General features: G+C 34.1%; 1 protein-coding gene across 1 annotated transcript in view; it reads left to right on the top strand.

Moving 5' to 3' along the window:
* cfap58 (cilia and flagella associated protein 58) overlaps positions 1 to 26,729 on the top strand; it is a 112,204-nt gene that overhangs the window by 36,748 nt on the left and 48,727 nt on the right. Inside the window, 2 exon segments of the mRNA XM_051109986.1 lie at positions 12,047 to 12,187; positions 16,853 to 17,076. Of these exon segments, the coding sequence (XP_050965943.1) occupies positions 12,047 to 12,187; positions 16,853 to 17,076 (365 nt within the window).

Raw genomic sequence — 26,729 nt, 5'->3', positions numbered from 1 at the left:
CTCTTCACCCCTTCCTGGACCCACGAGGACACCAGCGTGCATGCACGGGGAAGAGACCGGTCTCCTGAGGAGAGGCGCGCTCGGCATTTTAACAGCGGCGGTGATGAGGCTTCATTCACATCAGGTGTGCCTCATCACACGCCGCCAGACCTGGATGTTTCGGCGCCCCTCCTCCTCCCACACGCCCACTCCCGTCGGGAGCCTGGTGAAGGGCGGCGATTACCGACGGGGTGCAGCTGACAATAAGGGGGGGAGGCAGTCGACTCGTCACACTATCTTACTTAATTTAACTGATTTAAGAGTAGGTTGTGGTTTGGGATGCTTTCGTTTCAAAACAGCTTCCCAAACACTGCTAACATAAGAAGTCATGCTTCATTTTTCAAAATGTCACCATGTCTGTTTCACCCTCTGTGCTTGGAGGAATACGTAATTACGTAAAGTGGTTGGAAGCCTTTTATCACGTCGTTAACAGTAATTTCTGTTTTTAGTCTTTACTTTATAATGCTCTTTTTTGGATTTGTCATTTGCTCCTTGCTTCACTTACTTCAGATGGAAGGCCATGGAATGTGAGAGATTCATAATTCAATAAAGTTCTTGGCCACATGCAGATGGGAGGAGGCAGGAGAACATGCCATTTGCCCATTTTCTCATAAAACCTTAATTCATATCATTTATTATTCTTGTGAGATGTCTCTTGGTTAGTCTTGGGTTTGTGCCCATAATGAACTGTGAAAGAAGACATGGGAAGCCAGGAAATGTTCTGTTTGACAAGCGTGGGGCAGATTTTTGTGACTGACTGATTGAATTTCTCACGAGTGGAGCATAAATATATTTGCAGTGGTGTTCAAAAATCTACAGTAGTTTTTTTTTTTTTTTTTTTTTTTTTTGAACCTAGAAATGAAAACATCTGTGGAACTATAAGCCAGAATTACAGTAAGAGGAAATATTCTAAGATCTAAGAAAAACCTTGCCTGGTCATGTGAACTGCTTTGTACAAAAGGTCAGATTTGAGCACAAGATGTGGAACATTCTCGAATCATACTGGAGAACATGGGTCATTACACAGATGAGTCCATTCCAGTATAAATTCTGCTATTCAAGAGATAGCTCTGTGGAACACAAAATTACAAATATTGTTTTGGTCCATACTGAATATGTATGTGAAGCTCCAAATTCTGATATCTCATGTTTGTTGTCATTGTGAATATGCAATGAAATTTTTTCACTGGTGATTTTTAGCAGCGTATGCCATTAAAACATTATGCCAAGGATCTTATGATGGGAAAATGCTTGGAAGACATGTTTGTAAGACAACTGAGTGTTTTGCTTTACGCACAGCTATTTGTGTAACGCTTCGTTGGCTTCTTCAGGCTGACTGTTAAAAAAAGGTGATTTGCACCTCCGTCATTGTCACCTCTGGTATTAATTTGTCAGATACATTTTGTCAGCCAACCCACATATCCAACAATTGTCAGCAATATTATGCCTATGACGGAAAGTCAATATCACCCTTTGGTAAATGGTGACAAACTTGGGTTCATTACATTTCCATGCAGCAGCTGTCATAGCAACTCATTCTCGGCTTCAGGTTTTACCTCCAATCCTGTCAGGATGTGTCAATGTCAAGGCATAACTCACGCAGGCAATGGGAGTCATTGCCACACTAGTAACAACTCCACGTAAAGTTTGAGAAAGTTACTTACTAAAAAAAATGGCCTTGGTGTAGCCAGGTGTATTCATTCATATATATATAAAATGGCAGGGTAATGGTAGTTGTGACAAAACCTCATTCAGTCAGCAGAGGGCACTCTCAGTGGAACTGGAAATCACGTTTACATAGTTTGCTCTGTCTTTGATCTTTTTATACTGACCTTGAATACTGGTCTGGAGATTCGTCTCTGTTATGTCTGGCATGGATTGTTCTTATGCTTCATAAAACTGCATATGCATCCTAATCCTAAACTTTAATGAAATCTTTGTTTTACCCAGAATAGTATTTTTCATTTTAACATGTACCACATTTATCCTTGTGAAGTTTTAATCTGTGCACAAAATGAAAAAAACATGGGTTTACTATTGCTTCATCCACTTGTTTCTCTTCCTCCCCCTGAAGTCCATTCTATGTCTTTGAAATGAATATTATAGAGTTAAACTGAGAGGAGAGTTGCATGTTCTCTGAAGTGTCTGCTTTGAAATCATTCTGAAATCAGAGAAATCGGGGTGCGTATTTTAGTCCAAATGCTTTCAACATCAAATGACTATGACTGAAACCGGTATGATCTAGTCCAGTGGTTCCCTACAACGTTCCTGGAGCCCCCATAACACTGCACATTTTCCATGTATCCTTAATTAAACACACCATATCTCATCAGCAACTCATCAGCCACATTAGTAGAGACTTTGAGACCTGGAATGGGTGTGTCAAACAAAGGAGACATACAAAATGTGTAGTGTTGGGGGCCGATTTCCCTGTTTGAGCTACAAGAGATGAACACCAGTTAACTGAACCGCTTATAAATAAGATTAATATAAACACAATTTTAAAGGTGGCGTATCATGAAAATCTTCCATGTTTAAGTGCTATAATCGGGTCTCCAGTGCATCTACTAACCCCGAAAATGTGAAAAAGGACAACCCAGTTCTAGTTCTAGTAACTTTCTTTCGGTAAACCTTTTTCTGCAAGCATGTGAAAAAACGAACGTGTCAGATATCGCTCTCCCCATCTTATTATAATATTACCACATCTTAATCAAGCCGTTTCCACCCACGACGCATCGTTTTGTTTTCGCAAGCGACAACGGTGTACCAGTTCTTACGTCATGGCGAAAGTTCAAGCAAAGCATGCCGACTGTTCTATCGTTGGCTGCACAGACGAGCATTGAACACTATTTAGAGTCCCAACCTCAGAGGAGACAAGAGAGCAGTGGATTTATTAATTTATCTACTGTATATTACACTGCTGCCACACAGATCTAATATAAACATACGATTTCTTTCCCAGCTGTTTAGTGTTTACCTTTACTGTTTTTGTAACTTGTGTGTTTTTAACATAAGCTTGTGTGTATTTGACAGTTTAAGTGTAATAAGACATGAAAGAGAACTTAGTTTAGTACTCACGGTGCTTCGGATGTGCGCGCTCAGAAAACCCTTTATCAGATGTTTAAACTAACATGGCTTTAAAATGCATGATTTCAGCACTATAGACATGATTATCAAATCCAAACAGATGTTTTAAGGTATCAGCTGTAAAGGCACAGCCCTATTTTGGAAAAAGGGTTCATTTGCATTTAAAGAGCCATGCACGAAAACAGCATGTTTCTGCTTCCATTCAAAATAGGCATTTTCAAAATGATATAATAAATGATCTGTGGGGTATTTTGAGCTGAAACTTCACAACCATGTTCTGAGACTTCTAAGACTTAAATTACATAATGTAAAAAGGGTCTGCTTTAAAACTTACACTGTGCAGACAATGAAGTAAATGAACATATTCATTTTTGATACATAATCAAATGTTTTTTACTTTGTAAAATAAGCTAAAATGAATATGATATTGACAAAATATTGACTACACTGTAAAATATGAGACTACACTGATATTGCCAAAAAAAAAAAAAATACTGCACACATGCACACAAAAAAATCAGTCATTCATTGACTATTTTAGTCATTGGACTTCATAGTTTCATATTTAAATTTTCTATTAAATATGTATTACCTCCCACTTCACTGTAATTATTTTTGAAATTTACTAGCAAAGATTTTAATATTCAAATTTCAAGATTCAAGATTTTTATTTGTTACATACACAGTTAGATATAGAATTCAATTTGTAAAGAAATGTAAACCTGATCAGCTACTCAGACTGTGCATTAAATAAAATATAAATATTAGATAACAGATAAATTAGTAAGCTAAATGTGCAAATAGTAATAGTACTATTATTTATTTATTTATTTAGTCAGTCAGTGTAAATATAACATGATAGTCCACACCAAAATAGTCCACATTCACAGAGCAGCAGAATGCGGTTGTCAGTTCTGCATTTGAGTTATTTATATTTTTGGTTATTTACTAGAGTGACAGCCACATTCTATAACTGAACTCACACCCATACATTTTCAGGACTCACATCTATAATTTCCTCGAAGCCCTGCTATGTAAACACTACAAGACTGGATAACTAGTTGTCTGTCATAGTATATTATCTACACGTACGCGTCTAGTGTGTTACGAGTTTTCGTTGTGTGGTTCCGGTAATATACAGAGACGGAGACATGAGCTGTGTGTCAGCTGAAGTTTTAGCTTCAGTTACTTTCTTCCACTGGAGCTGCTCCTGTCAGTTTTGTGGTCTGTGCATGACTCCGCTCTTTACTGAAGTATAAAAGCTGCTGATGGTTAATTTAGATTCGATAGAAGAAACCATGCCTCAATTAAACTTTTGTCATATCGAATGTGGCCTGGTGTTCGTCAAAATATCTTCTTTTGTGTTCTGTAGAAGAAAGAAAGTCCGAAAATACAGGTTTGGAACGACGTAAGGGTGAAAAATGATTAACAATTGTTGGTTTCGGGGTGAGCTACCCTTTTAAAGGGCATTTTCAAGCATTTATAAGATGGGTTCCCTAACAGACGGCTTCATAGGAAGCAATGCCCTTTTGTCCTGCTGGTCTCTTGTCTCCACACACAAAGACTATTGTGCCAAGACATTGACCTTTCAGCTCTTCTTGTTGTTGTTTATTACCTCAAGCCTTCACAAACGTACCAAGAAAGCGGCTCTTGTGTTCTTTGAAGCCAACCAGCAGCGAGTCTGTCTACTGGCTAACCCTCACCCCATGAAAAAACAATTAGGCCACTTCATAAGAATTGATTAGCATGTTAATGAATGGGCTACACTTTCTCATCACGAGAGGCTACGGCAGGGGGTAATGAGGGGAGAGGCTGCTCTCAGCACCAGCTCCGTCCAGCCGGTTGTTATGCATGCCGAGAGGCGACATCGATCTCGGAGAAATCTTATTACATGCTCCAGACACTGTCTGCAAACGTTTAGCACTGAACCGAGAGAGGAGGGGAGAAAGTTTCACAATTTAATGTCGTAAAAAAGGAAGTGATGATGTGTAAAGAATACAGCCAGGTTCTAAACGATGTTCTCCGCTTTTTGAAATTTCATCTGCGTTTCACGATAAACGTAATCGGTGGCGAATGACCTTTACAGCGACCTCACGCAGTTGTTCCTGGTTCGGTGTTAACAAGCCAGATTTTAGAGAGAGTCAGAGGTCTTGTCATCTTATATGCACACTGTTGTTCATTTATTATGCTGTCAGAGCACCTTCATCAAGGCTTCCAAAGAAGAAAATGCCTTCTGAAGTCTCTGAAAGCACATTTTTTTATTTTTTATTTTTTGCTAACAGTGTTTAAACGGTACATACATTATTTTCCAATGATATGTTTTATTACATTATTATATATTTTAGAATAAAATGCCAATTTAATAATATTTTTAAATATTTTTAATATTTTAAGATAGAAAGTCAATCTATGGGACAAGTGGAAAAAATCTGTACATACACTGAAAAAAAAAACGTTTGTCAAAATTACTAGGAAATTATTGAATAAAGTCTGAAATTTTAAGTAGAAAAGCTAAAATAGTATTTTCTTTACTGTTTTATTTTATTTTTTATATTTATTTATTTATTTTTATTTATTTATTTTTTAAAGCAGAAAACAGAAATGAGAAAGACGTGGAAAATGTTCCAAGTTATTATGTATAGCAAGAAGAAAAAAAAATAGTTTAAAAATTCACATCATTTTAATAGAAATCAACTATTATAAAATCAAATGTATTTTATTTTATTTTATTTTATTTTATTTTATTTTATTTTATTTTATTTTATTTTATTTTATTTTATTTTATTTTTTAAGCAGGAAACAGAAATGATAAAGGCATGGAAAATGTTCCAAGAAATGTTTCAAGTTATTATGTATAGCAAGAAGACAAAAATGAGTTTAAAAAAATCACTTAGTTTTAATAAAAATCAATTATTATAAGAGCAAATATTTTATTTTATTTTATTTTATTTTATTTTATTTTATTTTATTTTATTTTATTTATTTTATTTTATTTTATTTTATTTTGTTTTATTTTATTTTGTTTTATTTTATTTTATTTTATTTTATTTTATTTTATTTTATTTTATTTTATTTTATTTTATTTTTCGTTTTGTTTTGTTTTATTTTATTTTAATAATCCCTAACCAAAACCTAACTGATATCACGAGCAAAAGCATTATTTTATTTTATTTTATTTTATTTTATTTTATTTTATTTTATTTTATTTTATTTTATTTTATTTTATTTTATTTTATTTTATTTTAAAAAGCAGGAAACAGAAATGAGAAAGGCATGGAAAAGGTTCCAAGTTATTCTGTATAACAAAAGAAAAAAATCAATCCTTGTACATAAGAGTGAAAACGTTTAATAAAATCTTTAAATGTAAAGTTGCACCTGTGACTAGATTTTAAATAATTGATCATTTTTGTCTGGAGGCATGATTCATGCTATAATTTTATTATGAGTTAAATAAATAAATAAATAAATGGGACAAATGGCTATATTTATATGAAATTATAAAACTGTAATTAATTTAATAATTTGGTGTATTTAATGCATTCATTTCCTTTTTAAGGAAGGAAAAAATTATTTTGCTAATTTGTGTAAATAACAGTATAATTATAGGCAATTGCATTTTTACTCACTTTTTTATATACACTCTTCAAGTATTTGGTGTCAGTAAGGTTTTTATTTTTATTTTTTACTTTTACTTAATTGATCAAAATTAAATATTTATTTATCTTTAAAAGGGGCACAACTCTGCACAACAACACAACACTGATAATAAAATAAATACTAGAATGATTTCTTAAGGTAATAACCACTGAAAATATAGCTTTGCCATCGCATTCTAAAATATATAAAAAACAGTTAGTTCAAATTGTAATATCACAATATTACAATATTTCAGGTGTTACTGTATTTTATAACCAAATAATTTAATAAAAAACCCCACAACTTTCAGCATGTGTCATTTACGATGCAAGTCAACATGTGCCTAGTGTTTGGGACGTGCACCTGAGCTGCTGCTGAAAACGGGATCTTTGGTCTTTAAGACAACCCGCCTGCTGCTCCTCCCACCTGTCTCTGGCTTTCTTGCTCTCTCTTTCCCCCTCTCAGGGGATAAAGGTTAAGACTAGTATCAAATGAAGTGTAAAGCACTCACGCCTGTCTTCCCTCTGTCTCTTTTTATCTTTCCCATCCACTTTTTTGTCTGTTTTCTACCTTCTTGGCAGACCTATATGTTTACCCCACCGCATTTGCCGCTGGCGACCAAATAAGTGTCAAAGAGGGGTGAGAGACTAGATGGATTTTGAAGTCAAATGTCTTTATGAAGTACCACAAACTACCATCAAAAAGAAAATTGCTGCAGTGTTTTGACCTCTAGAACAACTTCTAACAGACATAAATCCTGACTTATTGGTCAAAATGCCTGTCTTGGCGTGACATTAGATTAAACACAGGAAGTATTTCTCTGTAAATAGGTGAGACAAACAAATCTGATGTCAAAATATGGGATCTACCTAATAGATCTGTCAGCATCCATCATGTCATTAATATTCATTAAACAATATTGCAGAAAAAAAGAGCCCCCACTGCTCTGGGATGGATTAATTTAGTCATTTTAATAAGCCCTTTAAAACCAAACATGAACACGTAGTTAAGTCTAAATTAAATAACTCTAAAGCTAATTTAAATTACAAGCCTTCTGCTTCTCAAAGTCAGACAGTGTTCAATCTATATTAATGTATTAAGATATGGTTCATGCAGTGGAAATAATGTGACTGTCAGAGCTGAGTAGATTACTTATAGATTGTAGTCTGTTACGGATTACAGATTACAGTATGAAAACTGTAGTTAGTAACGGAATCTAGGTTACTCATTTTAGGTAATGTATTCTGACTACTTTTTAGATTACTTTTAGATTACTTTTTTTAACTTAAATGGACCACATTGATTTAAATGTTTTCAACTGTATTTAATTTTCTGATGTCAACATCAGAAAATGGCAATATTTATAAAAAGTAAATTTATTTTAAGGGGTTTAGCTGACAAAAAAAGTCCCTGCATTATATGAAAAATATATTTGTCTATAATTCTAGAATCAACAATTAATAAAGGTCTCTGGATATGATAAAAACATGGTATTTCACAGCGGTAACTTGGATAATTATTTGTCTCATACAAAACTAGGGAGAATCAATAAATGATAAATAATACTGGCATTGTGTGAATAATATCATGTTATCCATACAAATGTAATTGTATTCTAATTATGAGTATTTTAAAATGTAATATACTCTAATTACAAGTATTTAAGTTTAAATATCTGATTACATAATTACATAATCATAATCTACATGTGATCAGTTACTGCCCAGCACATTGGGTTGCGTGCGACGATAAATCGATGCAAATTCTGAGATTTTCCGAATGCATTATCGTTCTTTTTGGAATCGATATGGAACTTTTTATTTATTTTATATACTTTTTATTTTATTATATCACTTAGATGGTAACGAAGAAGAGCGCTGAAGCGTCATGTAATGCATGTAATTGCACCCTGGCTTAGAATGCTTTTATGATGCAAGATTATTATATAAACAACCCACTGCGACCACCCATCTAATTCCCTTCAATTTTTGAACTTTATGAATGATTATTTTAGATTGAAATGTGTGTAAGGAATTGGAAGCAAGCAGAATACGGCTGTTCCTAAAGCATGGGGTGCCACCTGCTGTTAAAGTTCAGAATCGATTCGAGGGAGAATCACGATGCATTCAGAAAATCTCAGAATCAATGCAGAATCATTTCTCGATTCACGATGCATTGATTTATTGTCATAACCCTACCTAGCACTGATAAGTACTTATTCATTTTATTATTAACTCTGTTTACTTCTGTTGAATAATTATTTTATTTTATTTTATTTTATTTTACTTTACTAATCCCTACCTGAAACCTTACCAATATTATGAACAAAAACATTGTTTTATTTTATTTTATTTTACTAATCCCTACCTGAAACCTTACCGATATCATGAGCAATAACATTATTTTATTTTATTTTATTCTATTTTACTAGTCCCTAACCAAAACCTTACCAATATGATGACCAAAAGCATTATTTTATTTTATTTTATTTTACCGATCCCTACCTGAAACCTTACCAATATCATGAGCAAAAACATTTATTTTAGTTTAGTTTAGTTTAGTTTTTTTTTTATTTTACTAATCGCTACCTGAAACCTTACCGATATCATGAGCAAAAACATTATTTTATTTTATTTTATTTTATTTTATTATTTTATTTCATTTTACTAAATTATCATGAGCAAAAGCATGATTTATAAACACTTTTTTATTATTATATATATTACAGTGTGTGGCTCTGGCTCTGGTATCAAAATGGGTTTTGAGGTTTCACTGGTATTGACTTCTGAAACTGACATCCTAATTGACCCTTCTTAAAAACCCCGCCCCCCCTTAGTTACTGTTACTATGTCTGACAAACAGTGCTGCTCTCACACTACATGATTTTCCAACACAAAGAGAAAACTGACAACACGCCTACAGACAAGACAAAGCAGGTTACTTCTGGTATGAATCAAGTTCTCAGCTTTAAAATGTTGTGATTTTTAATAAAAATTCAAACAATAAAGAACATTACGGTTTTGTGGCTCTTTAATGTGTAGTGACAGATCACTTTATTGCTTTATTAGATCAATGAAACGTGAACCGAGCGCTTTTTCTTTGAAAACACATGAATGAACTTTAGAATGTGCTTTATTTCAACCGTGGAAAGACGTCAATACACACAATGTTTAAAGTTTAAGGTCTGATTTTTTTTGTCAGACAGAATGGTGGATTCAGCATTATGATTGGTCAGATCGCCTGTCAATCAAGCTGTTTGCAAAGGGTCAATTAGAATCTGACTAAATTAATGGATTAATTGATTGATTGAATGAAATTACTTGGAGTCTTAGAATTTTTAGATTTTACTAAAAGAAACAAAAACCCAATATATTTTGCAGGCAGAATTCTGGAAAAATAATACATAAAACACCAGATAATACCTGCAGAGCAAACAACAGGTCTGTGACCTCTAAAGGCCAATTCACACTGCACTGACAGACGCAGACAGATGCTGATAACTGATAGAGAACAGTAAATCACTACTCAGACATTTCAAAACCCAGCAAACACTGATTCAACATGTTTAACTGGCAAAAAATAAGAGCTGGCCAATGGCAACGGGGTAATGTGTCTGTTGCCGTCTGTCGGTGCAATGTGAATTGGCCTTAAAATAGCTCAGAGTCAGAGAAAAACATGTTCAACAGGACCTTAGGAAAAAAGATGAATCAAGCCAATTTAGATTATCATGAAATGAAACAAAACTACTTAAAGCTGATGCAGTTTGTTCTTAATATTGAGTTCAGTCAACTCAAAAAAAGTTTATTCAACTTGAAATGTTAAATTATAGTAAGTGACAACTTACATATTTGGGTTAAATCAACTTAAAATTTGAAGGCAGCTGGGTTACTTACCCATCTGTTAAGTTTAGCAAACACAAATATCTAAGTTGTTACTTAGTACAACTTAACATTTCAAGTTGACTAAACTTATTTTAGTTGACTGAACTTAAAATTTTAAGGCAGCAGGGTAACAAATTATTTTAAGCTGACTCAACAAGTTGTGTTTTTTATTTTTTACAATGTAGACTCCTAAATAGATATTTTACCATATTTTTGTGTTACAAATTATGTAGGAAAACTAATAGATTAATATATGTCAAGAGTGCAACTTAAAAAATCTAACCTTCTGACCTTTGTCACAAAACACTTTCTTTGTTGGCTTTTTCCCTATCACGTTTTAGAAATCATAAGAAATTATATATCAGTTAAAAACTTAAAATCTCAAAATTCATCCTTTGAAAGGCATTTTAAAATCAGACATTGCATTACCATGGAAAATGTACATTAAAATCATATTACAAAATATTTTCATTCATGATTTATAAAAATTTAAGTCTGGATAGTGCATTTTTATGTCTGTGTTTAAATATAGGAGTTACAGTTAAAGGGTTAAAAAGTGAACAAGTGAAGGCTGTGTTATTACTAAAATTATTTTCCTCGCCCGTTCTGCCTTGGTTACATCAGCAAAAATAAAAGCTTTGTAAAGTGGCCGAGAAAATGATTACATTTTGATGAATGACTATAAAAACAAACATTGTTTTCTTTAGAATAATATGCGCTGATGAACTGCACATAATAAAACCAGGGACATATATTAGGAGAGTAATTAGAGCCCATTTTTATTTCAGGTTTTCTTTGTACTCCAGACGGAAATTATAACAAAAGGAAGGAAATTGCAATAGAATGCACCATAAGAGAACACCTGACTACCGTGACCAGCCCTGAACTTAAACTCCTGACTGTTTACAGACTCAGCAAACATAGCCTAGACACAAAGAAAGCCAGAGACAGACAGTCCTCGCTGCTGAAAGAGGACATGCTGTGCTCCTGCTGCACACAAAATGAGATGGAAACACAACTGCACTTTTGAACCTCACGCACGACACATAAATCAGCAACATATTCGATCGTCCTTATGCAAACCACTATAAAGAGCGTCTATTGTGCATGTATGTGTAGTGCTTACTAATGTTTTGTCAATGTAAACCTGTTTATCATGTCAGTAAAGCCCATTTTAATCTCGAATCTTGAGAGGGAGAAGGAGAGGAATGTTAATAGCAGTGCTAAATGAAAAACAAAATGAAATGTGAAAAAAAAATTTTTTTCATTTCGTGAACAATAAACAATGATTGCTTGACTAGAACATGTAGAGCTTTAAGAACATAAAAATGTATACTGATGTATAAAGAGATAATTTTTCCGTTTTTCTATTCTCTTTTGTATCGATTGCCCTGTTTCTACAGGCTGAGCTGCAAAAGATGAGGCAACAGGCTCAGGAGACGAAGCAGCTCATTGAGGAACAGGAGGGAAAGGAACGTGAGCTGCTGAAGATCATAGCAGAGGCTGATGCTGAGAGGATCCGGCAGAAAAAAGAGCTCGATCAGGTACAGACAGGTGGAAGGTTTCGGTGAGCGTCTGCGTGTCCTTGCCTTTCTGCTTCAATAGGCTGTTTACGCTAAGGATGAAAGAGACGGCAATCTAGGTTCATTCAAAAGTCATTAGATCTGGAATCTCACTTCTGAGAAAGTCCAGCGGGAACAGGGTCAAACTCTTTTTAAAATAGCAAAAGGAAATTGAGACACTGGGGAGGCCTAAATTGGTCTTGGCATTTTGAAACATTTAGTGCTTCTGATCTCAGTAAGTCAGCAGTCGAACATGATTAACCAGCTGGCCAGACAAGTAATTCAAACAGTAGAAGCTGATGTGAAAATACATTTTTTTTTCGTTGTCTGAAATTCTTAAATTCAACCAGACAGCATTATATGCATCCTATGATGGATATAATTTCAGTTAATGATTTAAAGATTAGTTGTATATTCTTTGGGGTGTTTAAGGTCTAAAATGTCAAGGTGATGTCTGGAGGAAGTTTTAAAGAAAGAAAGAAAGAAAGAAAGAAAGAAAAACTCAATAAATACTGAATTTCCTTTAGAAATGTGTTAAGTATTGTGGCATAATCTTTTATTAATAGTACAACAGGAGTAATGGTGCTAAAACGTGCTAAAAGGCGCCTTTGATATTATTTTTCTCTAAACCACTAGATGACAAAAAAAAAAAGAAATAAAAAATCGTGGTGTAGCACTTTCCAAAACATCTGCTTTTCATGATACGCATACAAATTTGGGTGATGCTTAATGAGATCGTGGGCAGCAGCGCAAAGTTGCTTACTTAAAAAATTTTGTAGAATTAAGTAATAAATGAGAATCGCTAAAGTTCTTGAATATATCTTAAAACAAAGGTCTTCTTAATGATTTTCAATTTTGTTTAAGATAATTAAAGCAGCAGTTTTTAAAGGAGAAGTCCACTTCCAGACCAACAATTTACAAATAATTTACTCACCCCCTTGTCATCCAAGATGTTCATGTCTTTCTGTCTGCAGTCGTAAAAAAATTATGGTTTTTGAGGAAAACATTTCAGTATTTTTCTCCATATAATGGACTTCAATTGTGCTCCCGATTTTGAACTTCCAAAATGTAGTTTAAATGCAGCTTCAAAAGGTTTTAAATGATCACAGCCGAGGAAGAAGGGTCTTATCTAGCGAAACAATTTGTCATTTTTTTCAAAAAATATATTTCTTAATACTTTTTAAGCACAAAAGCTTGTGTAGCACAGGCTTTGGGATGCACGTTCTTGAATGATTCGTTAATTTTTAACAAATCTTCAATGTGACTCGGGAAGAACGAGTCGTCTCGGGGAGTGATTTGTTCAGTTGCGCATGCGCAACATCCTATTAGGTTATGTACTGGAATTAATTCACCTGTTTTGAGTCTTCGGGTTTTTCGAGTCGTTCGTTCTTCTTATGGGGCTGTCACGTGATGAACGAACGACTCAAACCCGAAAACTTGTCAGATGAGAAGTGAGGTGAGCTAATCATAGACTAAAGACCAAGGTAAACAATGAATTAATCTTTTCTGTTTCTTATAGCATTATAGTTTTGTCTTGTTTGTAGTGTGATCAACGTTTGTGTAAGCAGTAGATGTGTTTGTGAAGTAAAACGGAACATTTTAATTATATTTTGCTAAAATGAACGAAATGACTCGAAAAAAGATTCGTTCAATTTGCTGAACGAGACTCAAAGGTCCGATTTAGTAAAATGATTAGAACTTCCCATCACTACTACGAATCACGTCGAAGTTCATCGTCTGTGTACTCCGACTCAGAAAGGTAGAGAATGGCGAAAAACAGAATCGTCCGACATCATTGTAGCTTTTTGTTTGTAAACAGCGTTTGATTTACTTGCACTTTGTTAGTCTTTGCGCGTTCGCTTTGTAAACACTGGGTCTGTAGTTCCGCGTGACTTTCTTTACGACTGAAGGCAGAAAGACATGAACATCTTGGATGACAAGGGGGTGAGTAAATTATTTGTAAATTGTTGTTCTGGATGTGGAGTTCTCCTTTAAATAATAAAAGAATATGTTAAAGTATGGTATTCAGGGTAAAAAGCACCCTTGCTGTTGGGGCTAAAAGGCACAATAATTAACATGATTAATAGAAAGTTGACTTTTTAATTTGCTGATATGACATTGTTAGATTCAGTCAACGTGTATGATTTATTTTCACACAAAATCTGTTGCTTCATAAAAGTTCAGTACAAACATTTTTTCTGCAACCATACATTTTGAGCGCAGTGAAAAGCACATTTTTTTTCTTAGGGGGTGCCTTTAGCCCCGTTGTTCCCTATGTATAATTCTTAAAAAACAGAAAATATTAATCTTATATTTGCATCTCAAAGTCGGTAGTTTTTTAAAGTTTGCCTTTATGACATAACAAGATTAGCTCAGGTTTTCCGATTAATAATTTCAGTGAATAATTTCATTAAAACAGCATGGTATTCAGGATTTAAACATTTGTACTAAATACCTTGAAAATGTGTTTAATACTGTATTATTAATTTATTTTTAATTTATCATGCTATTACTTTTAAAGCAGTAAATCATAATTGTTAATACATTTTTCAAAAAATGTATGAAACCAGCATGAGTACAAACTCATCACTTTTCTCAGATATCCTTGTTTGTATTTTAGCTGAATTAAAATTAGATGTGTATGTAGGCTTGAATATTAGTTTTTATGGAAAAAGCTGCATAGGTACATTTTTTAGTGAAAGGTTTTTTACATAATCTTTTGTAAGTCAGTTGGGTCACTGTTAGAGTTCATAAAGTGAATAATGTTAATATCTGCTGCTGTACATTGCTGACATTGGTTCTTTGATAAAGGTTAACCCATTCAAAGGGCATTCTGTCCAAATTGCCTCTGCTGACACCAGTTTCCACGCTCTTCTGGCTATCCATACACATTAATAAAGCTTCACCTTCTGTATATCCCTGAGCTCTCTAAACCGCGTCGTATCTACTGTCATGCAACAAATATCATACATACCCAGTGTTGGGGAGTAACTAGTGACATGTAATGGCGTTATGTAATTTAATTACAAAAGAAATGTAACTTTAATCTGTTACAGTTACTGAGGAAAAATGTGTAATTAAATTACAGTTACTTATGAAAATGTTAACAATTACAAAGGGAGTTACATCGGAATACTTCTTGTATTAATAATTACTATTTTTTATTATTTTAAATCAGTATTTAACTTCAGAATGATCTCAAAGTAAAAAGAGGTGCTAAAGTCTGATTTTGTGGTGGCTGTGGTTTAAAATTAAATTATTATAATCTTAATTCAAGAGATTAAAGATTTTGAAAGTTGGTTTGATTGCTACTATTGTCCTCATTTGTAAGTCACTTTGGATAAAAGCGTCTGCTAAATGACTTAATGTAAATGTAAATTTAGAAATGTAATCCAAAAGTAATCAAATGTAATGAGTTGCACTATTTAATTTGTAATCTGTAAGCTATTACATTTGCAAAGTAAACTTCCCAACACTGTACACATTGTACACATTAAAAACTAACTGAACTAAAATTTACTCGGACACCTTTTCAAGATTTCTCACATTATCACAGTTTTTCGCTATAGTTTAGAACTCAGAGTTAAACTGTATCAGAACAAATTCATCTAGATAATGTCAGATAACTTTGATAAAAAGGTATATAATGGATTACACTCAACCAAAAATTCAGACAACTATTAATATGACAATATTTATTGAGTAACTATCAACTATCAACTTTGTCTACCAATTACTAGCAATGCTTAATTTTGTTCAGTCTGTGGCATAACAAGGTCCCATTAGCAATTGAATAAAAAACACAGCAAAAAAGGGTCAGGTCAAAGTGTCTGAATAATATTTGGTCCCAAATTTTTAGCAGTTTTACTGCTAGTCCACTGTATGAAGAATTTTTGGGCATAATATGTCAGTTTACTTTATATTGCTATCCTTACTTACATAAATAAATTATAGTGTCCTGCACCCACTAGTTTAAAAAAAAAAAATATATATATATAAAAAATTATATCTAGTGTTTGAATAATTTTTGGTTTGACTGTACCATACAATGTGCATGTAGCTGTCTATTTCAGCATTGCAGAATTTTGTGCATACAGTGTAATTTAGTGAAAGTTCAGAAAGAAAGTCTACTATTACACATAATGTCCTTTATATGGTGTGTACAATAATAAAATGCTTTAGATTTAGAAGGAAATGTTATATTTTTTTTATTGTGTATGGCCTTCCAAATGTTTTTTTCCCCCCGCCTCTGACTTTTTTGTAAGTAAAAGACCCTAAAACTTCTTTATAAGACATTCTCCCACACCCTCACAACATTTGTCATGTTGCATGAAGTTTTTGGCTATTATCCTGAAAAGACTAGCACTGCTGAGTCATCAAATCTTTGCAGAAAACACCAGCCTGCCTTTTATTTCTATAATATATCGCCTTACCTCAGTCAGAGGTGAAAGTACTTCCGAAGGTTTTCTCACAGATGCTCAAAGAGGTGTTAAAAGTACCAGAACTTCGGTACCAAGGAAAGAAATGTAACTGACATGATGAAAATTTCACTGTTTTTATATTGAAAACTGACTATTTTTTTAGTATGTTGCCTTTTATGTACATGTGTGTATTGATTGTGCATGTATTTACGTGTTTGTTATCAAGGTAAGAAATGAGCGTGACCTCCTGGGGATGCAGCTGATGAAGAGAAACGAAGCGCTGGCGTTACTGTACGAAAAGATCAAAATCCAGCAGTCCATCATGAACAAGGGTGATATTCAGTACAATGAAAGATTGGAGGATATCAGACTCCTGAAGCTGGAGATCAAGAAGCAAAGACGAGAAAAGAACATCCTCAATAAGACCGTCTCTAATGTGGAGGACCTCAGGTAAAACATCTGTCCACTAATGGAAGTGTTTCTGTTTGACGTCAGAGATCGAATCGCTTGCTTGGTGTGAAAGCTGGTAATGGTTCATGTGGACCATAGTGTTATGAAAGTAACCTGGTTTAATGTTGTGCAAGTCAATCACTGTTGTAGCACTTTTAAACCACTTTATGAGTCACGGTCATAGCCATTGTATCTTTTATAAAACATCTTTTGCTCTAAAACATCAGGAAGCAGGTGTTTGATCGCTTTTCTGCAACACTTGTGTACTCTTCAGAGGCATAATGACATAATGATTATGCCTCAATCAAAGGTACATACAGCACAAAGAGACAGAGCTAATTGAGTGCTTGTCAGATAATTCTCTTGTCAGTATTGACCCCCGCTAGATGTTTATTGATGTTTTCAAAAGCTGTAATTCACCACTCTCAATAACAGTCACTTTTTCGGTCACAAAAGACGTGCGATAAAAATCACTTTTAATGGAGTTCTTAGCTGAGTAAAAAAGGAGGAGGCAACAGCTCGCTGTGGAAAATGAGGGAACGTTTGAAAGCGCTGGCAGGTCTTGCATCTTAAGTCAAACTAGATCTATAATGGATGGGTTTTACTAACCCTCTATTGGTTATTTTAGTAACAGAAAGGGTGGTGATGACCTCACATTCTCCTCCATCTTTCGAGCCAATGCAAAATCTCTAAATATTCAGTGAGTCAGAGTCTGAATTATGTACTGAAATTTCCATCAGCTCAAAATGATTTAATTAATTTAACCAAAGGTTTTTTTTTTTCAGAGCATAAGAAAGACAGCCACAGAAATATCCAAAGATTTTCTTCTTTTTTGGTTAAGAGATCTCTTTCAACCACTTGTTGATAAACCACTTGTTGCATTTAAATGCAGGATCGAGCCCCGTAAATTATCGCTCCATGTGTGTACGGAACAGCAGTCACTCCCGCATTTATAACCGTAGCAAAGTTTTGGCGTTTTGCAGGAGTGAATAAGAATTTAGCCATTTGGTGTCTGCCTTTTTTGGTTAAAGGCTCTTTTTGTCCATGGATTATATTTAAACTACCGCTGATAGACATGCTGTGTTTTGTTTATGCTTGGGAGGCTGCTTTAGAGAGCTCTGTCTTGCAGTTTTGCCATGCCCTTATATTTACAAGTGCTAGCTTAAAATGGTAAGCACTTTTTGGAGTTAATAAAGTGATCTGTTGTGGATATGAGATATAGACCATTTCGCTAGATGTAAACAATACTGGTCCAGAAGTGCTTCCTGTTTTTTTTTGTTTTTTATTTATTTTTTTTTTTCACATATACAAATACATCTTAAAGGTGCTAATGTAACATGTTCATCCAGTCAAATGTTATGTTGGTTGTATTTTTTTGTGATGTTTGTGTAAAGTAAAAAAAAAGAAACAGGAAGTGTATCAGGACCAGTATGTTTACATCTAGCGAAATGGTCTATATTATTTTTTGTTGTTATAAAACAAAGCATGTTTTAGTGTTCTTTGTGCTTTTTTTTTTTTTTCTATGAAGATCTGGCAACACTGACATTTTACCACAGGTCTAAATGTCAAAATGTCAGAATGTGCTGAGGTTAAGACTTCTTTCACTGTTATTTTCATGCATCTCACATACAGACAAAGACACATTTCTGATGCGTTTTAAAGACGTCATTAACAGCTAGTTGTTCAGTTCAGTTCCGTACACACTGCGTAATTTCTGTAAATGCGGTTGTCAAAGCCTGTATTTTTTGGGAGTTAATCCGGTTGTCACTCCCGTATTTTCGTGAATTATGTGTATACAGAACGCGAGTAAAAGGTAAACTCACAACCGAATTTAGCTGCAGTGTTTTTTGAATCATTCACTCAAATGGTTCATTCACATCTCTAATTCATTAATGAATTTATTAGACTTTGCTGATTTTCAAACCATGTACTAGCATACTGCATACTCTTAATATTTCTGCCATAGAAAGTAATTCTAAAGTAGTAGTAGTATACTAGTATGTGGCTCTCAATTCAGCAAATGTCTTTATGAGTGAGTCATTGAATCTTTCACTCAAATGATCTGTTCACAACTCTGATTCTCTGAAGAACAAAACATTCATTCAGAAGATTTACTGAAAGCTCTGATTCAAGAACGAAACAAGCACTGTATCATTCACTCAAATGATACATTAATCGATTCGAAAACAAAACAAGCAACTGTTTCTGAGTGAGCCAATGAAACATTGCTTAAATTATTCATGCACAACACTGATTCATTCAAGAACAAAACAAGCAGCTGTCTTTATGAGTGACTTATTGAACAATTCAGTCAAATGATTATTTCAAATAGAGACTGAAACTAATGTGTGTTGCTCTGTGCAAACTAAACTTCTTTTGTATTAACTCATAGACTTTAATCTATGTCATTTCAATTAACTATGATCTGCTACATGCTAGTTGGCTGCAAGTGGATTTCTCAATTCAGAGAGGATTTTCTGCAAAAAGCGAGCAGTCACGTCTCACTTCAAGTCAGCCAGGTCCCTGTAGCACCCTTAAATCTTAACGGAAAACATACACGTGTCACTGTCCTTCCTTTACTCTGAAACATATGTGAGAATCAATGAGCTAGTGGTAAGGTTTCAGAGAGACTAGTCAGCAGCCGCTGTGCCAGATGGGCTGACTTGATGCCGAGCTTGGATGCCAAGATCTCTGCTGATATACAAGCCTCTATGGTAAACAGGTGGCAAATTTTAGTCATTATTGCTGTCATCAGTGCAATGTAGTTCCCTAAAAGACGCTGACTGTAGCATATCGGTGTTTGGGTGTGGAGCAATATTTCCTTTAGGCTTAAGGGTTTCTAGGACAAGTCCATGAAAGAAAAGTCTCATGAGGAACTGACATCATTCTGTGTTTACATTTATACATTTAGCAGATGCTTTCATCCAAAGCCACTTACAAATGAGGAATTCAACACAAAGTTTCAAAACTGCTTTTTGCATTAGATCAGCTAGATTGAGGACAGAACCAAATAGTGTGCTTATAGGTTTTTTTTTTTTTTTTTTTTTTTTTTTTTTTTTTTTTACTCATGGTACTCATAAAGTGGGATGCTACATATAGAATGCATTTGCACATTGTGTGATGATGTGAAATGCATGTGTGTGCTTTTAGTATATATATCTTTACTGTAGATCCATTAAAAAGGAATGGTTGCTTTCATATTTCTAGAGAATATGAGAATCTTTTATGGTTATGGCACCTTTTATTTTTGGTCTGCTTTGAAGCTTGATGGACATGCTTCAAACTCACTGAACTCATTGTCTACCAAGAAATGTGTAAAAATCCACTTTTTTTGTAGTAAAACAAGTAAATTATGACATGAATTATTCCTTCTACCGTTGAGAAAAGTTTGGGGTCAGTCGTTTTTTTTTTTTTTTTTTTTTTTTCTCATGCTCACCAAAGCTGCATTTATTTTAGAAAAAAGTAAAACTGTAATATTTAGGGCTCCCCTCGACTGAAGATTTTTCTGGTTGACTAGTAGTCGTTAATTTTTAAGCATTAGTCAACCCTTCATCGCACATTTATTAATAAACCATGTAAATCATAATAATGAGGCTTTAATTGCCTACATAGCCTAATAAGTGCATGCAAAAAAAAGCTTGCCACAGCGCACCGCAGAAGTAATGATTATGAATGTGTTAGCAAAAAACCGCAAGGAAACTGCATTATCGTTTTAACAATTCGTTGATAAACTAGTGCTTTCTTTCTTTTCAGCTTACACTCTTAAAAATAAAGGTGCTTCATGATGCCATAGAAGAAACTTTTTTCTTTTTATATGGTTCCATAAAGAACCTTTAACATCTGAGGTTCTTTGTGGTGAAAGAAGGTTCTTCAGATTATGAAAAGGTAAGAAAGAAATGGTTCTTTGAAGAGCCTTTGACTGAATGATTCTTTGTGGAACCAAAAATGGTTCTTCTATGGCATCGCTGTGAAGAACCTTTTAAAGCGCCTTTATTTTTAAGAGTGTAAGAGAAGTCGTCGGCGACAATGACAAGTCATCTCCGCAGTAGTGAATGCACCTGTATGCATGTTTCATACATAACATTACATAATCTGAGAATATTTATCTATTTAGTTGGTTCATGTAAAAGTAGACCATTCACTCTCTATAAATGTATTTTTCATGTCTGTAAGGCAAGTATACACGTACGAGTTCACAGAGACGGCAGAAAGCGCATCATGTTTGCTTTATTTTACAAAAGTACAACGTTTCGTTGTTATTGTAAATGCACACAAATAAATGTAAAGTCTTTATTGAGTGTATTACTTTTATCTGTAAGACCAAAAATGGCAGAGTATTTTAAGGGCAAGTGACCACACTGGTGTCTCCATCTGTCATGTAGTGAGCATGCTACTGTTCGGTTTCCACAGTCTGCACAGACACTTCAATAGTGCACATTTTCTAGGTTAACATTAGATTGAGCTGCCATGTAGAGTTGCTACTACATACATCTTTCAGATAAAAAGGCATATTTAAGGTCAATGAATGATAGGTGAGCATTTGGATGTCCTGCCTGATGTACATTAACACACAGACCAGCACACAGACCGTGACTTTTTTTCTGCGACTAATAAAATTTGGGTCGACCAAGCTTCTTCTTGTCGACTAACGGTTAGTTGACTGTTGGGGGTAGTCCTAGTAATATTATAAAATAGTATTAGAGTTTTTTAAATAATGTTTTCTATTATACATTATTTTAAAATGTAATTTATTTCTGCAAAACTGAATTTGTAATTTTTTAATTGCCGTAAGTTGTAGTTAATGGTTTGTTAATAGTGAGAATTGGAGCTTAAAATAAGTGTGACCAAAAATAAAATAAAATAATAAAATAAAAAATAAAATAAAATAAAATAAAATAAAATAAAATAAAATAAAATAAAATAAAATAAAATAAAATAAAATAAAGTAAAATAAAAAAAATAAATAAAATGAAATAAAAAAATCTTGCTGACCCCAAAGTTTGAAACAAACTTGCAGGAATGTCAAAGGAATGGATATCACTTCATAGAAGGATATCCAGGGATCTGATTGGAAAAGATTCCTTAAACTTTTCAGAATAGTCAGTGAAGCTCCAAAGAGACCCTAATAAATTCGGATGGATAGAGTTCATCTATTCCGGTAGAGTGACCTAAGGAGAGCTGTTGTACTGCTGTTGTCACCTACTGAGGCGGAAGGTGCTAGAGTGATAACTCTGACTTGACGTTGCTGTGTTAGTTTGTCAACTCATGGACCCCTGAACTCTTGTCAACAAGCCTGTGATTCAGCCACAAATAATTCCCTGTCTCTGTGCAGCTTAGCAATTAAATTGTGCTATATACAACCAAAAATAAAGTTTCTCCAGTCCATAAGAACTGCATTCCAGTGTGCCAAGGAAGCTTGCTCCTTCCAACATCCACTCAACGGAGACAGAGAATGATTGGAATATAAATGCAACCACTTTCTTAATAATGACAGTCGAATGAACTCTACTTCTCAAAAGAGATTGCAATCAAGGCTCATGTACATAATGATAATGTATGCAATTTTAAATCATACATAGATACATGCTCAGACTTTTCACACTTCCAATAAGATCACCCCATATCATGATAAGGTACTTAAATCTGCTCCCGTAACAGATGAAAATTACAATTGAGAGATTACATGTGCATTCTTTTGATAAGGTTTGTGATCTCTAATGAAGTTTTAGTGAGGCAGGACTATAGGGCCGCACAATAATATAAATGAGATTGCGGCTACTGTGATTTTCAAATCGTGAAACGTGATGATTGGATTTAAGGCTTTACATTGTGTGCATGAATTGGAAGCATGTATATTAGCCACTGTTCTGTATAAATGACTGGATTGCTTATATGGCAGTGGCAAAGGAAGTGTTCAATTGGCCATATTACCGTTCAAAGTTGCACAAACAGTAAGGTACTGATTTGTACTTACCAATTTTGCAGTAAATGAGACTGTGCTAATTTATGCCATAATGAACTAAATTCTGTTGCTTTTTGCCTGAAATATTCATTAGGAGATTCAAACCACAGAGTGGAATGAACAATATAGAGCATGGACCAGTGATGTGAAAGTGTGTGTTTATGTGTGCATGAGTTTTTTCTTTGATCCAGCTTTGAACCAGATTGTTGTGTTGTGTGTTTGTCTACTGTAATGAGGAGGTCTTTCCATTTCAAATGATTTCAAAGAGCCCGTACTCCAAAATAAATTATGTTTGGCTAAGTCTGCCTGAATCACAGGGTTACCCTTACGTGCACTTCACGTCAATTAAAAACAGCTCTTACACGAGCGTTAGTACGTGTTCTACTGCTCTCAAACTTTTTTCCCCTACGCTCTATTCCTGCTGTTTTTATTGCATTAGAGAAACATTATATGTTGCTTCTCTGAATTTAGGACAAAAATAGAAAGAAAAACAGAATGAGAGAGAGAGTTTACGACAGATAGACCTTACCTTTGACATTTTAGCTCACTGCTGCACATTTTCCGGACAGAGGCCTTGGACTCTATCACAGCTCATTGTTTTATATGTGTACCGCTGTAGGCATATTTCTGTAACCGCTCACTTTTTTTTTTTCTCTTTTCCTTCGTGTCTGTCTCTCACTGGTGCCCACTAGCTCTTGTCCTCCATCCTTTCTAACTTTATTACTCTATTTCTTCTCTTAATCGTGAACATTTGTAGTTTAGCAGTCAGTATATCACAAAAATATGTCACTTTCTACAAATTAAGAAAAGGAGAAGATTTTTTGTGAGTGTGTGTGTGCGTGTGTCTCGATCATGGCAAATGTGAAGTATGGAACATTATCCTCTTTCATACTGCTACATTTAGTCTGCATTGCACACTAGGATTGCATGGCACGGTGCAAAAAAAAGTACTATATTTTCATCAATAAATTCAGAAATAATAATAATAATAATAATAGTAAAAATCTAAGTTATAACATTTATTTATTTATTTATTGTATCATGGTCCTCTTTTGTACTGGTACACCATGCACTATAATAATAATAATAATAATAATAATAAATAAATTAATAATAATAATAATAATAATAATAATAAAAGTTATAACATTTATTTATTTATTGTATCATGGTTCTCTTTTGTACTGGTATACCATGCAATTTAATAATAATAATAATAATAATAATAATAATAATAATAAGAAGAAGAAGAAGAAGAAGAAGAAGAATGATGATGATAATCACAATAATGGCTATACCTTTGATTATTATTATTATTATTTATTTATTTATTTAATGGTATACCAGTACAGAAGAGGACCATGATACTCAAAACTGTAATAATAATAATAATAAAATAATAATAATCAATAATCTCCATTATTAGTATTTATTTATTTATGAAAATCATGGTCCTCTTCTGCACTGGTGTGCCCTGCAATTTATTATTATTATTAATCAAAGGTATGACAATTATTATTATTATTACTATTATTATTATTTTAGAATTATGGTCTTCTCCTGCTCTGGTATACCATGCAATTTATTATTATTATTATTATTATTATTATTACTAATTATAATCAAAGGTATATTATTAGTATTATTATTAGTATGTAGTAATAATAATAATAATAGTTATACCTTTGATGATGATGAAGAGGAGGAGGAGGATGATGATGATGATGATGATGATTATTATTATTATTGTTGTTGTTGTTGTTGTTATTGTTGTTACATTTTTGAGTGTCATGGTCCTTGTCTCCATTGGTATTCCATACAGTTTATTATTAATAATAATAATAAAATTAATAAACACTTCTGAAAACAAACAGTCCCACCATCTTCAACCACCTTATTCAAACAGGCTGTCCCGGCAAACTCAAACTCACTGCATTGGTTGAAGCTGGCAGAAAGCCGCCTCCACTCTTTCAGGTTCTTACTGATGCAGGCTGCATTCACATTCTGTTTTTGGCTGCTTACAGAGCCTGGGGCTGTCACAGAGACAGGTGGGATCTCTCAAGACACCTATTTCAGTGATATCTGTCAGTGATGGAGACATTTTATGTGTGGCGTTTATAAGAATCACTTGCGGCAGCTTTAGGGTGGTATACGTGGATGTGCTAAAGCCTATAGGAGGTGGCTGTTATTGTTTCTTAGTTGGAAGATGCTGATGCTAATGGTGCTGATGATAATTGGGCCTGTACATGGTAACAAAGCCAGTTCTTGACACCATTGCCTTTTGTTTTACCATTTTCCTGCTCTTGCTTGCAAATATGTGTAGTTTCACTGGGAGGACTGCGTTCTGCAACACAGGAAAATGTGTGTGTGGGCGAGAGTCCTGAACTCTATAAGCGTGTTGATTAAAGTTTAAGTCCCTGATATCAACCCTGCCTTCCTGAATAAATCAATCTATATACCCCAACCCACTCTTTCTCTCGCCTTCCGTATCTCCATGCAGATCTCGGTCGAAACAACAACAAAAAGGAGGAATACAAACTAAAACACTGACTAAGAGAAACATGGAAGTGGGTTTCTTTTTTCCATTCTAAATCAGTTATTTATTTGTCACAGTGGAATTAATTTGTTGATGGCAAAAGATGGATGGCTTGCTTTCTTTTAGTGGACAGTGATGTATTTATGCAAAACACAATTGAGAAAAGAGAATAGTGAGAGGAGAAAAACAAAAGCTTTGCCAAAAACACAATTAAAATGCATAAATTAAAGCCATAGCCAGCAAAAGCCAAGCAAATGGAAGCGCTGCTTTTATTTTCCTCAATCTGGACAGGAAATCCTTTTAGGGCTCTATTGTCTAGTGTAAGGTGTAGTAAAATGACCAATGACTAAGATTAATATGGTCTCCCCGGAGCACTGATGTCAGTAATTAATGTATGCTCTTATGTCACATTTTATGTTATTCTCTTTCCTATACGTGGTATATCCTTTTCAGAGAGTAGAAATGCCATGTATTTGTATGCACACAATGCTAAGAAGCTTTTGTTAGGAACAGATCAAACTGAGTGCTGCTAAAAGTATTTTATTAAAGCTCCAGGAAAAAGTGCTGGCTAGATTTCTCAAATACAAACTGAGTAATCAAAATGCAACGTGAAGAAGTCCTAGTGTTTCAGGCTCGGATTAGACCTGTCTTGAGTAAAGTGATCAAAGAATACCTCTTCTCACCTAATAAAAGTTTGGACAAAGTAAATGGAAGTGGCACTGGCAATTGTGGCTTTCCAATAGATTCCTGCTTTGTTGTTTTTAAAAGTTGTTTTCTTCATTTGGTTGATCTTAAAGGGATGGTTCACCCCAAAAAATGAATGTTTTGTCATTAAATACTCACCCTCATATCGTTTCAAACCCGTAAGACCTTCTTCGTTCATCTTCGGGACACAAATTAAGATATTTTTGATGAAATCCAAGAGCATTCAGACCCTGAATAGATGCAATGCAACTGTCACATTCAAGGCCTAGAAAAGTGATAAGGACATTGTTAAATTAATCCATGTGACAGCAGTCGTTCAACTGTAATTTTATGAAGCTACGAGAATACTTTTTGAACGAAGGTCTTGAGTAAGGGTGAGTAATTAATGACAGAACTTTCTTTTTTGGGTGAAATATACCTTTAACAGTGCTGTAATAGTAAATTGACTTT

This window comes from Labeo rohita, chromosome 1 (genome assembly GCF_022985175.1).
Source record: "Labeo rohita strain BAU-BD-2019 chromosome 1, IGBB_LRoh.1.0, whole genome shotgun sequence".
NCBI classification, from domain to species: domain Eukaryota; kingdom Metazoa; phylum Chordata; class Actinopteri; order Cypriniformes; family Cyprinidae; genus Labeo; species Labeo rohita.
Note: the sequence above shows the minus strand (reverse complement) of the source record. Positions and strands in the feature narration are given on the sequence as shown.